Raw genomic sequence first — 12,652 nt, 5'->3', positions numbered from 1 at the left:
TAGTGGGTTTTCTTTACTTGTAGTGCAAGCTAGGCTCTCCAATCCCCTAAGCCGAGCACGAAACTAGCCGACCAGGCGAGGTACTCGACCATATGGTTTCGGAACAGGTGATTCCACGAACGGTCCCATAGCATATTTATTACCCATCAAATATAGAAACTCATATTTTATCGGTGACTAACCTATTTGGACAGAAATTTGCATGAATTTAAGGTGTTGACTTTCAATCATAACCGTTGATCACTTATTCTTTATAATGAAGATTTGTCTTTAATTTTGATATGAGAGGGTATTCTCATGGCTAAGATTTGCAAAATCTAAATCCCAACTCATAGAAATAATGTATTACATATGCACATTAATTGTGTCCGTATTGGATGACAAATATAATGCCTATGGGAGACACAAACTACAAATATAATGCCTGTGGGAGACAAACTAGAAGCTGACAGACAAAATTTTTACAAACTATAATGTTACGTACACAACAAAAACATTTACAATCTACAAGTTGATGAACAGATTTTCGTCTCTAAGAGAATGTTGTGGGCTGGCGCCATCTGCACGACTTTGACGCTTCTTCCTATATCTCCATGCAACTTGAATGCACCTTGCTGCCCGACCTCTCCAATAAGGAGATGCATACCTATATTATAAGACAACACATTTTAAGTAAATGGGATTATCATTAAGGAAACATTAAGATAGATGAAACAATTAAACCTTAATATCTAATATATTTCATAAGATCGAGCCCATGCAAGAATATATATAATACCTTATGGCACCCTGAACCCGCGGGCTCCTCAAGAATCTTGCAAACAGAGAAGTGACTTCTTCAATGTCTGCTGCCCGCAATATAAATGCTTCAACGTTAGTTAGGCACTCGACGCCCCGATTACTAAGCAGCCTGGGTCCTGGAATTCTGATCTTTCTTCCATCTGGTGGATGAAACACAAAGAATGAAACAATTCAGTGTTACACAGTTTACATTCTTGTCATGTCTGTCATTAACTCATTATATATATTCTACCTAATTGAGTAGTGTCTGTTGGAATGTTTAGGTTGTCCCTAAATCGAGTTAAGTAGTTAGGTTGCCTAAACTCAAGTTTGGGAAATTCAATAAGTTTAAGTAGTAGTGTTATGATCAAGCGCTTACCACTACGTCAAAAGTTATAGCACTTAATTTCCTTATTTACTGATACCACATTTTCGAGAGGCAGGGTGCTGGACTTGGCCCTTCACAGGCCTCTGCCCAACAAGTAGTTCCTTAATTGATAGAATATAAGTTGTTGAAAAGATTTACATACCTTTATTTACGGAAGAATGCTCTAGGCACCATGTGAGGAGTTCTTCCCCACAAGCATCCCCTTCAGACAATATGCTCGCATTTCCATCCTCTCCGATGCTTTCCATGTTTCCCCGGATGATGAAAACCATCTTGTCGATGAGACCACCTTGGTACAAAACCCTGCTTCCTTTTATATATGTCTTTTGTCTTAATCTTTCACAAATGGCATCCAAGATTGGCTCATCTAGCAGTGCAAAAATGTGGACCTGCGGTTTGCGTGATTGATTTCAAATGATGAATTAAGTATTCTTCACAAGGAAAGCAATGACCCTCAAGAAGAGATCGAGAATAATGACAATTAAGGAAAGCGTACTATTAACTCGATCAAACTCACCTTCTTGACAAATTTAAACAGATGTCTTCTTATATCTCTTTGGATGTCTTCAGGTAGATTCTCTAACAGCCTTTCTTCATTGACCCCTCTCGTAGCTGCCCAAGTATAGCGTTCAGCTTGTCGAACTCGCCTACAAGGAATTAAACGAAAACGATGCTATATATATATACATGCATTTTTAAATGAAACGGGCCAATAATTAATTCTTGAAAACCGGCCTAAAAGGTACCTACCTTCTTAAATCATCTGACAAGCGCCGGTGGCTCATCCACTGCTCAACATCACGACGCCTCAGTGACATTTCCAACTGCCTGTATTAGACAATGCAGGGTACAACCGTAAAATAATGCTTCTTTTGCTTGAAAACGTTCTAAATCTATCTCTATATTTTGTTAAACAGCCCATAACAGAAGTAACAGATAGATGTACCTGCGACCAAGCGACTGTAGAAAGTTTTGCATGTTTCCAATGAGTAGAGCAAAAAGTAGAAGACCCAATCCAATAATGCCCATAGTGAAAAGAACTTCCCACTCAAAATAACTTGGAACTTGATTCCCAGCAAGTGTACTTATTTGCTAACCACCAACAATAATAATATAAGATGGAAATAATTTGCAGCAAAAGTAAATTTTACAATGCAATTAAAGACATGAAAAGTGAGATCGAGTGCCTATAAGTAAAATCCACAATGAAATGTGAAAACTATCTTGTTAGGCGGAGGCTGGTAAAGGGCCAAGTCCATCAATTGGTAGCTAGGGGATAGTTGGGCGGAGGCCGGTGAAGGGCCAAGTGATGGCGGTAGGGGTGTAAACAAATCAAATAAAAAAAATTCGATTCGTGATTCGAATTCGAATATGTTGATTCGAATTCGAATATTTCGAATACGAATCCGAATCCGAATACTTTTTTCGATTCGAATATTTCTCGAATACGAATACGAATTAGAGTGTATTCGATTCGAATATATTCGAATAGTATTCGAATATTTTATGCTATATAAATATAAATTTTTATTACATTTTATCTTAATTTATTAAAGAATTTTTGTAAAAAATTAAGTTAGGCATTTCGAATTCGAATATTCGAGTCGAATCGAATATATTCGAATAAACTGGTCGAATCGAATACGAATAAAATTTGATATTCGAATATTAAACGAATACGAATACGAATATTCGAATATATAATCGAATTCGAATCGAATACTGAGATATTTGACTCGATTCGATTCGTTTACACCCCTAGATGGCGGTCTATAAGTAAATAAAGTTGCGCCTTTGCTACTAGCTATAGCTTTTGGCGTAATGGTAAGTGTTTGATTCTAACAAGTGGCATCAGAGCCGGGTCGCGGACTATGCAATTAAAACTGGCAAGGTGCTAGGAGGGGGAATTGTTGGGCGGAGGCCAGTAAAGGGCCAAGTCCATCAATTGGTGGCCTCTCAAAAATGTGATGGCGGTCTATCAGGAAATAAAGTTGCGCCTTTGCTACTAGCTATAGCTTTTGGCGTAATAGTAAGCGTTTGATTCTAACAAGTGGCATCAGAGCCAGGTCACGGAACTGTGCAATTATAACTGGCAGGTGCCGGGGGGAATTGTTGGGCAGAGATCAGTAAAGGACCAAGTTCATCAATTGGTGGCCTCTCAAAAATGTGATGGCAGTCTATAAGGAAATAAAGTTGTGTTTTTGCTACTAGCTATATATAAATACCTGAAAGCCCCAAAACAATGAGTAAACGTATCTCGTAACAATACTAGGCTTTGTCGTGAGATTGACTGCCTGGCCATATATTCCATAATAACCATCCTTGTAATCCTTGTTAAGGCAAGCAGTTGCATTTACATTTGTTGTCCAGTTATGCCATGATGGATGATCTGAGAATTGTCGGAAGTTATAACTATGCCCACAGTCGATGAATTCCCGGCAGTTTGCTATTTTCGAATCATGACAAGCATCACGAAGGCATTGGTTCACCCTCTGGAGGAGGAAAAAGAGAAGTAAGTGCAGATCGAGCTTATTAAGTCATATATGCCACCAAAATATTATTTATATATATCTCGATTAGTTCGTTCTTACCTGTAAGCCCAAAAGGTACCAACATGACCCAACGACATGGCCAGCCAACACAAAAGTTAGAAGATTTATCACAAAGTTAGCCCATGCTGACTCGAATATGAAGCCACTTGAAGACTGCCCCGCGATCAAAGGCAGAAACCGAAACAATCTAGGCACATATTGAACCAAAATTGCTGCTCGCAGAAGGTTTTTTGCAAAATTTGCACCAGATAACGATCTAGGTAAAATCAACAATATAATGATCTGCAGATGTGAAATACGCACGCAAACTTAGTAGTTAACAGAAATCCATGCTATGCTTAGCTTTATCATGACATAAGTTAAACACCCAAGGTCGATCAAAAGGATATTAATTGCGTATATTTAATTTTAGTATTACTAAACTAAAATAAGATCGAAACTACAATCCTGAATTTATGGTGATCCATAATGCAATTACAACATGTTACTACAAGTTCAAATGCACATAACTCACATTATCAAGTACTGTCTGAATGGGAAATTCGACAAGTTGGCTAAGGTAATCCAAGGCCAGGACAAGAACTAGATCTATATATACATATATAATCAGTAAAAACAAATAGCATATATCTAGAGCCCATCATATTTTATGATCTAAGAAAAGTAGAAAAAGAGAACATATGGCACAAAAATGGAAGTTTATAAGTGGAATGGAACGGGGGATTTACCTGAGGAAATGGCAATACAATAAAGAAATCAATAAAAAAATATCCTTTAAGGTAATTGAGAGCGATTTTCTTGGGGTGATCAACTAAATCACCTGCTCCGACAACCCTGGATTCAGGAGCAACATAAGCCAACCTGAACTGCAAATTAAAATCGATATTAGATAGGGTAATAATTAGCACAATACCTATGACCTTGTGGTCGAGTGCCATGAAGTAACTCTCCTAAATGGGAGGTCATGGGTTCAAGCCTCATGGGGGTGCTATACTACATTGTAATAGCCAAAGTAATATGAAGTATGTACTAATGAAGACACGAATACCAGTCAAGTCAATAGTCACGTACCTGAAGAAGCATGTGTATTAAGTATATGAAATCAGTAAAGCTCCTTAAAATCACAATTGTGGTCGTCAGGGGCCAGTTTAGTACTATGCATTTCTTATCCTAGAACCAAAAGGAGAAAGGAAATTCTAAATGCAATAATAGGCATGTGATTACATCAGTTGATAGAAGTCTAAGAGATATCTAAGACAAGCACAATTAAGTCGGTACCTGATTCACAGTCAGCAAAAAGAAGAACAAGGGATCAATGAAAACCGCAAATAAGCATGAGATGACAAAGAATTTGTTCCACCGTTGCACCACCTTAGTATGTGGATTCATGACACCTGGAATGCGTGAAGACAAAAAAGAACAAATTTTCTTCGCCCAACCTTTTGCGTCTCCATATATCATATTATGGAACTGCACAGTCGCATTAAATTCAACATTAGAGCACTTTAGGTAGCATAGATCACGTACTCCATTTACATAAAGCAGAATATATACCTTGTGATCATATATCTCTGGTGATTTCGACTTTTTCTTCTGGGCATTTAAGATGTCAATGGCTGGGCATGTCGTGCAGTATGGATCGTTGCACATTCCCAGTTGCCCAGACCTTAAGAGATGTTCATTTTTCCCGAAATAGTCATCATTGGCCCAACGGTTTGATTCCCTCCCAGCAACAGAAGGATATTTTTCCATTGTTGGTCCAGCTGGTTTACGTCCTAAAGTTACTTGAGACGGTCTAAGGTTGCTCTCCGGCTTGTGGCTAACATACAAGGGGCCGCTCATCTGTACTAAAGGAGTCCGCCTTTCGTTCCTCAGGGGACCAGTAAATCCAAGAAGAGCATTTTCAGTATAATATGAGTCCATGGAGTTCGCTGGGATAGACAGCGATGCACTCCTTGCACTAGAGGAAAACCTTCGACGATATCTACTGTCATCACTTTCATCAGTTTGTGAATCTGTGGCTGATAACATTGGTACTACATCTTTCTCAGAAGCAGCCATTTCTAAATAGTTGAGCTGTAAAAGGAAAGTGTTGAGATTAAGCGCTTATCACTACGCCAAAAGCTATAGCAACAAAACTAGGATTCTTGGTTCCCTTGGATAAGGTATTAAGGTGTATATATGTAGACAGCATTCCTATCTCTCCTCTTACCCACAATCTTGATTTTATGTCAAATTAACACCCAAAAAAATTGCATCTTTTAAACAAAAATAGTTTACCATAATTAGTAGAAGTCAACTACCAATTTACCCTGGCCTTACAATAATTTCAATTTTCAATAATTAAACCCCTCATAAAAAAAAGCTTCAATTTCTCTCTCTCAGACTGACTCTCTGCAGCTCTTGATCGAGCATGATTCTTGATGATAGCCAGAAGAGACAACAAAAAGTTTCAAATTCCAATCTTAACCTCAACAGGTATATAAACCTTATAAGCAACCCTACGGGTAGTTCATATACAGTGTACTGAAGAAATGATCAAAATCTCTCAAGTACAATAACAAACAGAAGAAAAATACTAAAAGAACAAAAAAGAAATACTTAGCACTCATCATAATTCCAAAGATACACAAAATTGAAGTGTAAAGTTGTAAACTTTATATCTTTTTTCAAGAAAAAAAAAAAGTGTAGAGTGTGAGGTAAAAGAACCTATTTTGCAGTAGAGGTATGAGCGGAAGTCGGCTTCAGCATTCGGACGAAAAGGGAAGAGAAAACAATGGTAATAGAGCGAGCAGCGAGCAGTAGAGCAGTGGTTGAGAATCTTAAGAAGAAGAATTGGCCATAATAACTCACTGAGAAAGGGAATGTACAGAGAAACTTAACCGCAAATACCAAGAGAGAGGTAGCGAAGACTTTGAGGGCCGGGGAGAGATGAGCAGAGCTGACTCCTTCAAACAAGAGTAGAAGAAGACTTACGAGTTGACTGACTGCCAGACTGATAGATACGCCATTAATAAACAACTGGAAAATTAATTGTGGGCGGAGGGCGCCAAGTTGAGTAATTAGTTGCTGGAAGCCAACTTCAGCAATTGGTGGGTAAAAATATTATTGGGCGGAAGTTGGTCCCTAAGGGTCTTTCTCACTGTGCACAAGGAACCTCTCACTATCGCTGATGAGACTTGATTGTATAAGGATGGCAATGTGTTCCGTCTTCGTTGGGGATCCCGTCCCCATTGAAGATGAGAACAAGGACGGGAAAAAATTTCAGAGATCGGAGACGGGGATGGGGACGGAGACTTTTTGAAATTCCCCGGCGGGGACGGGGACGGGGATACCCCTTCCAGCCCGGCCCCATCCCATCCCCGAATAATTAAAATATATATATATAATATAATATTATATGTTTATATTATTTAGGAATTATATTATTAGATTTTAGAATTAAGGAACTAAAGACAGTAACCCTAATGTATAATATCCTATTCACTGTATTCAGTATATATATAGTGATTTCACTATATTCAGTATTATTAACTAATTTATTTGGCTAGTAATGGCTTTTAATTTGCATAGATTAATAACCAAAATATGAAACTAGGTATATGAACATAATTTGAAGAGGACTAGGAGTTTAATTAAGTTTTGCCACTATGTCAATGTCAAACCATATTTTTATGCATTTTCCTCTATTGATTCAATTTTTTCATTTTTATTTTTAAAAATTGTATTGATTTGACACATTGACTATGAGTTGATCGGGGATGGGGATTTTCCGTCCCCGTCAAACTCCCCGCCGGGTCCTCTCATAAAATATAATAATTGTACAAGAGAATAAAATTGATTTTTACTACGAGCTATAACTTTTGACATAGTAGTAAGTTTAAGTTCGAGTCGCAACAAGAATAAAAATTGTGTAGTTAATGTTAGCCGTGTCTGAAGAAGAAATTGTTAAGCAGAGGCTAATAAGATGTCAAGTTCAGTAATTGATGACTATGACTATGATTATTATATAAGAAAATAAAATTAAGCCTTTATTATAAATTATAATTTTTTACATAGTAGTAAGTCCTTGATTCTAACATTAATTAATACAAAATTGGAGTGACAACAAATGATTCACATCAACCGTATTTGTGTACAAGGTCGACGACAACTTCAAAGTATGACTTATCTGTGTACAATGTTAAGATTACGTAAAAACATGCACGATGTACTTCTATTTAATATTTCTATTCTTTTCCATAATAATTATTGTGAAGTTCACATGTGTTTTTTTTCAAAGTTAAATCTTATTTTTTATATATCGTATGCTATATATTTATATATATTTTTTGAAAACAGAATAAGAAATATAAAGAAGGGAAATAAATTTCTCCAAATGTATAAATGGAAAACGATGTGTGATTGGGAACAAGGAGGGAATGAAGTAGAAGAAGAAAATAGTATAGTCTCACAACGTACAATTCATATTATTATCAAGTATTTGATTTTCTTTCGATTTCGATTTTTATGCACGAGTCAATCATATTCAGTGTTCTTTTATAAAGGTTTTGTTTATTGCATGACACGTTGGATGGGGCCCTTGCTTTTTTTTTTTTTTTTTTTTTCTAATGGAAGGGGAGATCCAGACCCTTGCTTTTTTCCCCTTTTAGTTGGCTTTATTTAACTTTGTTGCACTCTGTACATTCTTGTGGGCAACTAAAAGGGTGTTTGACTGTGACGAATAAATTAGGAAAGAAGACAATTGTAATTTTGTCGGAAAAAAAAAAGTGAAAATAAAATAAAAATTTAAATTACATTATTTGATAGAAATGAATAAAATTATTAGAAATGAGAAATGAAGAAGTGATATAAAGACTAAAATATTTTTATATAATAATAATAATAATAATAATAATAATAATAATAAAGGGTAAATGAATTCCTTGGGTTGTTGTCGGTGATTTCAACGATATAACCTGCCTCTCAGAGAAACGTGGTACGCATTCTCATCCTTCGACTCTCATAGAGGGATTCAACGATGCTTTGAATGAATGTGAGTTGATTGACCTGGGTATGACGGGAGGACGTTACACTTGGGTCAAAGGCCGAGGCACTGATGATTGGGTGGAGGAACGGCTAGATAGGGCTGTGGCAACTTTGCCGTGGATAGAGTTACATGAAGAGGCCGTAGTCAGAAATATTTATACTCAACAATCTGACCATTGCGCGATTTTAATTGATGTTCATGCTGCTTATACACGGGTGGCTATTCGGAGGTTTAGATTCGAATCCGCATGGCTGTTGGAAGAAGGGTGTACGCGTGTGGTTGACACAGCTTGGCGCATGTCAATGGGATTAAGCTTCCCGGAACGCCTAGCGGTATGCAGTGAACGACTCGGAAGATGGGGTGGCGACCACCACCGTAAGTTTGGTGTTCGAAGTAATAAACTGCGTAGGACTCTCGACCAATTGAAAGAAGATCGAACGCCTGCAGCAGTGAACTTATTTTTCAAGGCTGAGAGAGAGCTGGAGGCAATTATGAAGGCTGAAGAACTTTTTTGGAAGCAGAGATCTAAGCAGCTCTGGCTAAAGCACGGCGACGCAAACACAAAGTTTTTTCACAAATCAGCTACGGCGCGTCGGAAACAGAATTTTTTATCCCACCTTAAAGATCAGAATGGCGTATGGGCGGAGGGTTTGACGATGAAGGCCGAGATTATCAGGTATTTTGAGCAAATTTTTTGTTCAGGCACTTGCCGTGCCAATATTTTTAATCGAGTGACCAGGCGTGTGACGGAGGAGATGAAAATCTCGCTGTCTCGGCCGTTCACAGTGGATGATGTGAAAACGGCCTTGTTTGACATGCAACCGGAAAAGGCCCCTGGCCCGGACAGTTTGTCACCGGCGTTCTTTCAGCACTTCTGGCCGATTCTCGGACACGACTTATCAGTGTTCATCATTAATTGTGTGGAGCATAAACAGTTCCCACAGGGATTGAATGATTCTAATATCGTTCTAATTCCCAAGAAATCGGTCCCGGAAAAGGTCTCGGATCTCAGGCCGATAGCTCTATGTAAAGTGGTGTACAAGGTACTCGCTAAAATGCTGGCTAATAGGCTTAAAGGGTGTTTGGACAATGTGGTGTCTCAGTCACAAAGTGCATTCATTCCTAACCGGCTCCTCACGGATAATATTATTCTTGCCGGTGAGGTCGGACACTACCTACGTAGGAAAACAGGGGGTTGTCAGGGGTGGGTGGCGCTAAAGCTTGATATGGCTAAAGCGTACGATAGGATGGAGTGGCCTTTTTTAAAAGGAATGTTGGAGGCGTTGGGCTTTCAGAGAGACTGGGTAGACTTACTCATGCTATGCGTTACTACTGTAAACTATTCAATACTGGTGAATGGGGAGATTGCGGGGCAGGTTCGGCCTACACGGGGTATCCGACAGGGAGACCCGTTATCGCCCTATTTGTTCATTTTATGTGCCGAGGGATTGTCTATCCTTCTGCAGCAAGCAGAGGCCCGGGGGGACATTCACGGGGTGAGAGTGGCGCGGGGTGCACCGGCCATTACCCACCTGTTTTTTGCTGACGACAGCCTTTTATTTTTCAGGGCCAAAGAAGGGGAGGCGCTAAAAATTAAGGATTGTTTAGATGTTTACAGCTTGGCCTCGGGACAATTAATAAATTATGAGAAGTCTACTGCGGTGTTTAGCCACAACACGAGTACTCCGATCAGGAACTTGGTGTCTGGGATTATTGGAGTTCCCGAAGCTCTGGACTTGGGACGGTATCTGGGTCTTCCTTCGGCACTGGGACGAAGCAAAACTGCGGTGTTTAAATACATTGAAGGGAACGTTCGTACCAGAATGGGGGCTTGGCATAATAAGCTACTATCTCGCGCAGGTAAAGAAGTTTTACTCAAAAGTATTGCGCAATCCCTTCCCATTTTTACCATGTCGGTCTATTTATTACCGCTGCGAGTCTGTGATACACTGGAAAAATTGTTCAACCGATTCTGGTGGGGTGGTGGGAATACAGGAAATCGCGGGATTCACTGGCTAAGTTGGGAGAAGATGTGTACGCCGAAAGCGAAAGGTGGTCTTGGATTCAAAAAATTACACCAATTCAATACTGCATTGCTAGCCAAACAGGGTTGGAGATTATTAATCCAACCCGAGTCATTGGTGAGCAGAACCATGAAAGCTAAATATTTTCCTACAACTGGTTTTATGGAGGCACAGCTAGGTGGGAATCCCAGTTTCATTTGGCGTAGCATACTTGCTGGACGAAATGTATTACAATTGGGTATTGCCCGGCGAGTGGGAGACGGTAGAGATACGAAGGTATGGGGCTGGAATTGGGTAGCCGGTTCATCCAACTTGCAGCTAGCTACTCCGTGCGTTGATTATCTTCGCGAGGCAAGAGTGCAGAATTTAATGACAGAGGACGGCAATTGGGATACAGACATTATCTATGATATTTTTCTCCCTGAATATGTCCCTAAAATCCTTGCCACTCCCGTAAATAGCCAGCTTCAGGATTGTTGGCGGTGGGTAGGTGACATACACGGCTGCTATACTGTAAAACATGGGTACAGATTATTAATGGAAAATCAACTTCCGAATAGCTGCAGCGATGGGTTCCAGGCATGGCAGGCATTATGGGCATTATCCATTCCCCCCAAAGTCAAGAATTTTTTATGGCGTTGTGCTCGCGGCATACTACCAGTACGTGAAAATCTTCATAAGAGGAGGGCTTGGATTGGTGGAGGATGCCCGCTATGCGGTTGTAATGCGGAGACAATGAATCATTTATTTTGTGATTGTGGCTTCGCACAACAACTTTGGAGTCATGCAGACATACGTCAGGGGCGTGAATTTTTGCAGTTTATGGCCGAGTCTATAGGTGGCACTTCTACTCATTCAGGTATTCGCTTGGCAGCCACCTTATGGACTATTTGGCTCATACGAAATGAAGTTGTGTGGCAGAATAGGACATCAACAAGCGCTGTGGCAATTGAGCGTGTGCGGAATATGCAACGTACGTGGGAAGGAGTTTTTGTGAAGAATGGCACAGTTCAAGTGTCGGCTAGGCCATTGGTTGATTGGACTCCTCCGCTGAGAGGTACGTTAAAATGCAACACTGACGCAGCTGTTTCAGGGGATGGTGCTGGTTTCGCCAGTGTGATCCGGGATCACGAGGGGCATTTTGTGGCGGCAATGAGTGGGCGTCTAATGGGTGAAGGGGATCCGTTTATGGCCGAGGTTTTGGGTGCCAAAGAAGCATTGACATGGCTAAAATCCCAATCTCAGAATAATTTCATTTTAGAATCTGATTGTTTAAATTTTTGTAATGCTTTCAATTCTTGTTTGTCTGACTTTTCGTATGTCGGTTTAGTTGTTAAGCAATGTCAGTCGATTGCTAGGGACATTGGGAATGTAACTGTATCCCATGTCAAGAGATCAGCGAACCGTGTGGCTCATGAGCTTGCTCGGGCAACCGTTTCTATGTCTGTCTCGGGAGTTTGGTCTGGTGTTCCACCAGATTGTATCGCTCATTTGTTTTGATCAGTAATACATCTTTCGTTCTTGTGCTAAAAAAAAAAAAGGGTAAATGAATTCTTTTTTTTTTTTCCTTTTCCTTCTACGTACGACTGAATCCTAATTCATGAGTGTGTGTGAGGGGGGAGGGGGAGGGGTATGAATTCTAATTTATTGAATTCAGAGAATTGCGATTCTCCAACCAAACAATGTAACTTTCTTACATATATGTTAAATAATATTGAAAAATAATTTCAATTACAATCAACTAAACACCACATAAGATTCTGCGCGAAAAAATAATATTTACCAAACAAGAAGATATTGAGTTTCGATCCTTAGCTTCCTTGACAAATTAATTGATATTGGACATTTGAATATATTTGCTAAGTAAATTTTTGGAAAA

The 12,652-nt window shown here is 39.4% G+C and overlaps 2 protein-coding genes across 4 annotated transcripts; one reads left to right on the top strand and one right to left on the bottom strand.

Moving 5' to 3' along the window:
• Window positions 1-302: 302 nt before the first annotated feature.
• Window positions 303-6,706, bottom strand: LOC109191906 (probable cyclic nucleotide-gated ion channel 20, chloroplastic). 3 transcript variants are annotated; one of them, XM_019342587.1, is made up of 13 exons: window positions 6,430-6,706; window positions 5,275-5,796; window positions 4,999-5,190; window positions 4,792-4,890; window positions 4,449-4,586; window positions 3,760-4,002; window positions 3,394-3,660; window positions 2,108-2,260; window positions 1,919-1,995; window positions 1,686-1,815; window positions 1,311-1,557; window positions 779-917; window positions 303-646 (listed from the first exon to the last, which is right to left on the bottom strand). In XM_019342587.1, exons 2-13 carry the CDS (start codon window positions 5,779-5,781, stop codon window positions 505-507), a joined length of 2,334 nt encoding a protein of 777 aa, XP_019198132.1. In that variant the 5' UTR covers window positions 5,782-5,796; window positions 6,430-6,706; the 3' UTR covers window positions 303-504. The 3 variants fall into 3 exon arrangements, with proteins under 3 accessions (XP_019198132.1, XP_019198130.1, XP_019198131.1); XM_019342585.1 differs by having other exon boundaries at window positions 779-941; window positions 6,430-6,705; XM_019342586.1 differs by having other exon boundaries at window positions 779-941; window positions 1,919-1,996; window positions 2,115-2,260; window positions 6,430-6,705.
• A 2,069-nt stretch (window positions 6,707-8,775) lies between these two features.
• On the top strand, window positions 8,776-12,273 carry LOC109191859. The gene has a single exon (XM_019342533.1). It carries the CDS (start codon window positions 8,776-8,778, stop codon window positions 12,271-12,273), a length of 3,498 nt encoding a protein of 1,165 aa, XP_019198078.1.
• Window positions 12,274-12,652: the final 379 nt, after the last annotated feature.

This window comes from Ipomoea nil, unplaced genomic scaffold, assembly GCF_001879475.1.
Source record: "Ipomoea nil cultivar Tokyo-kokei standard unplaced genomic scaffold, Asagao_1.1 scaffold1721, whole genome shotgun sequence".
Taxonomy (NCBI): domain Eukaryota; kingdom Viridiplantae; phylum Streptophyta; class Magnoliopsida; order Solanales; family Convolvulaceae; genus Ipomoea; species Ipomoea nil.
This window is presented reverse-complemented; position numbering and strand designations above follow the sequence as displayed.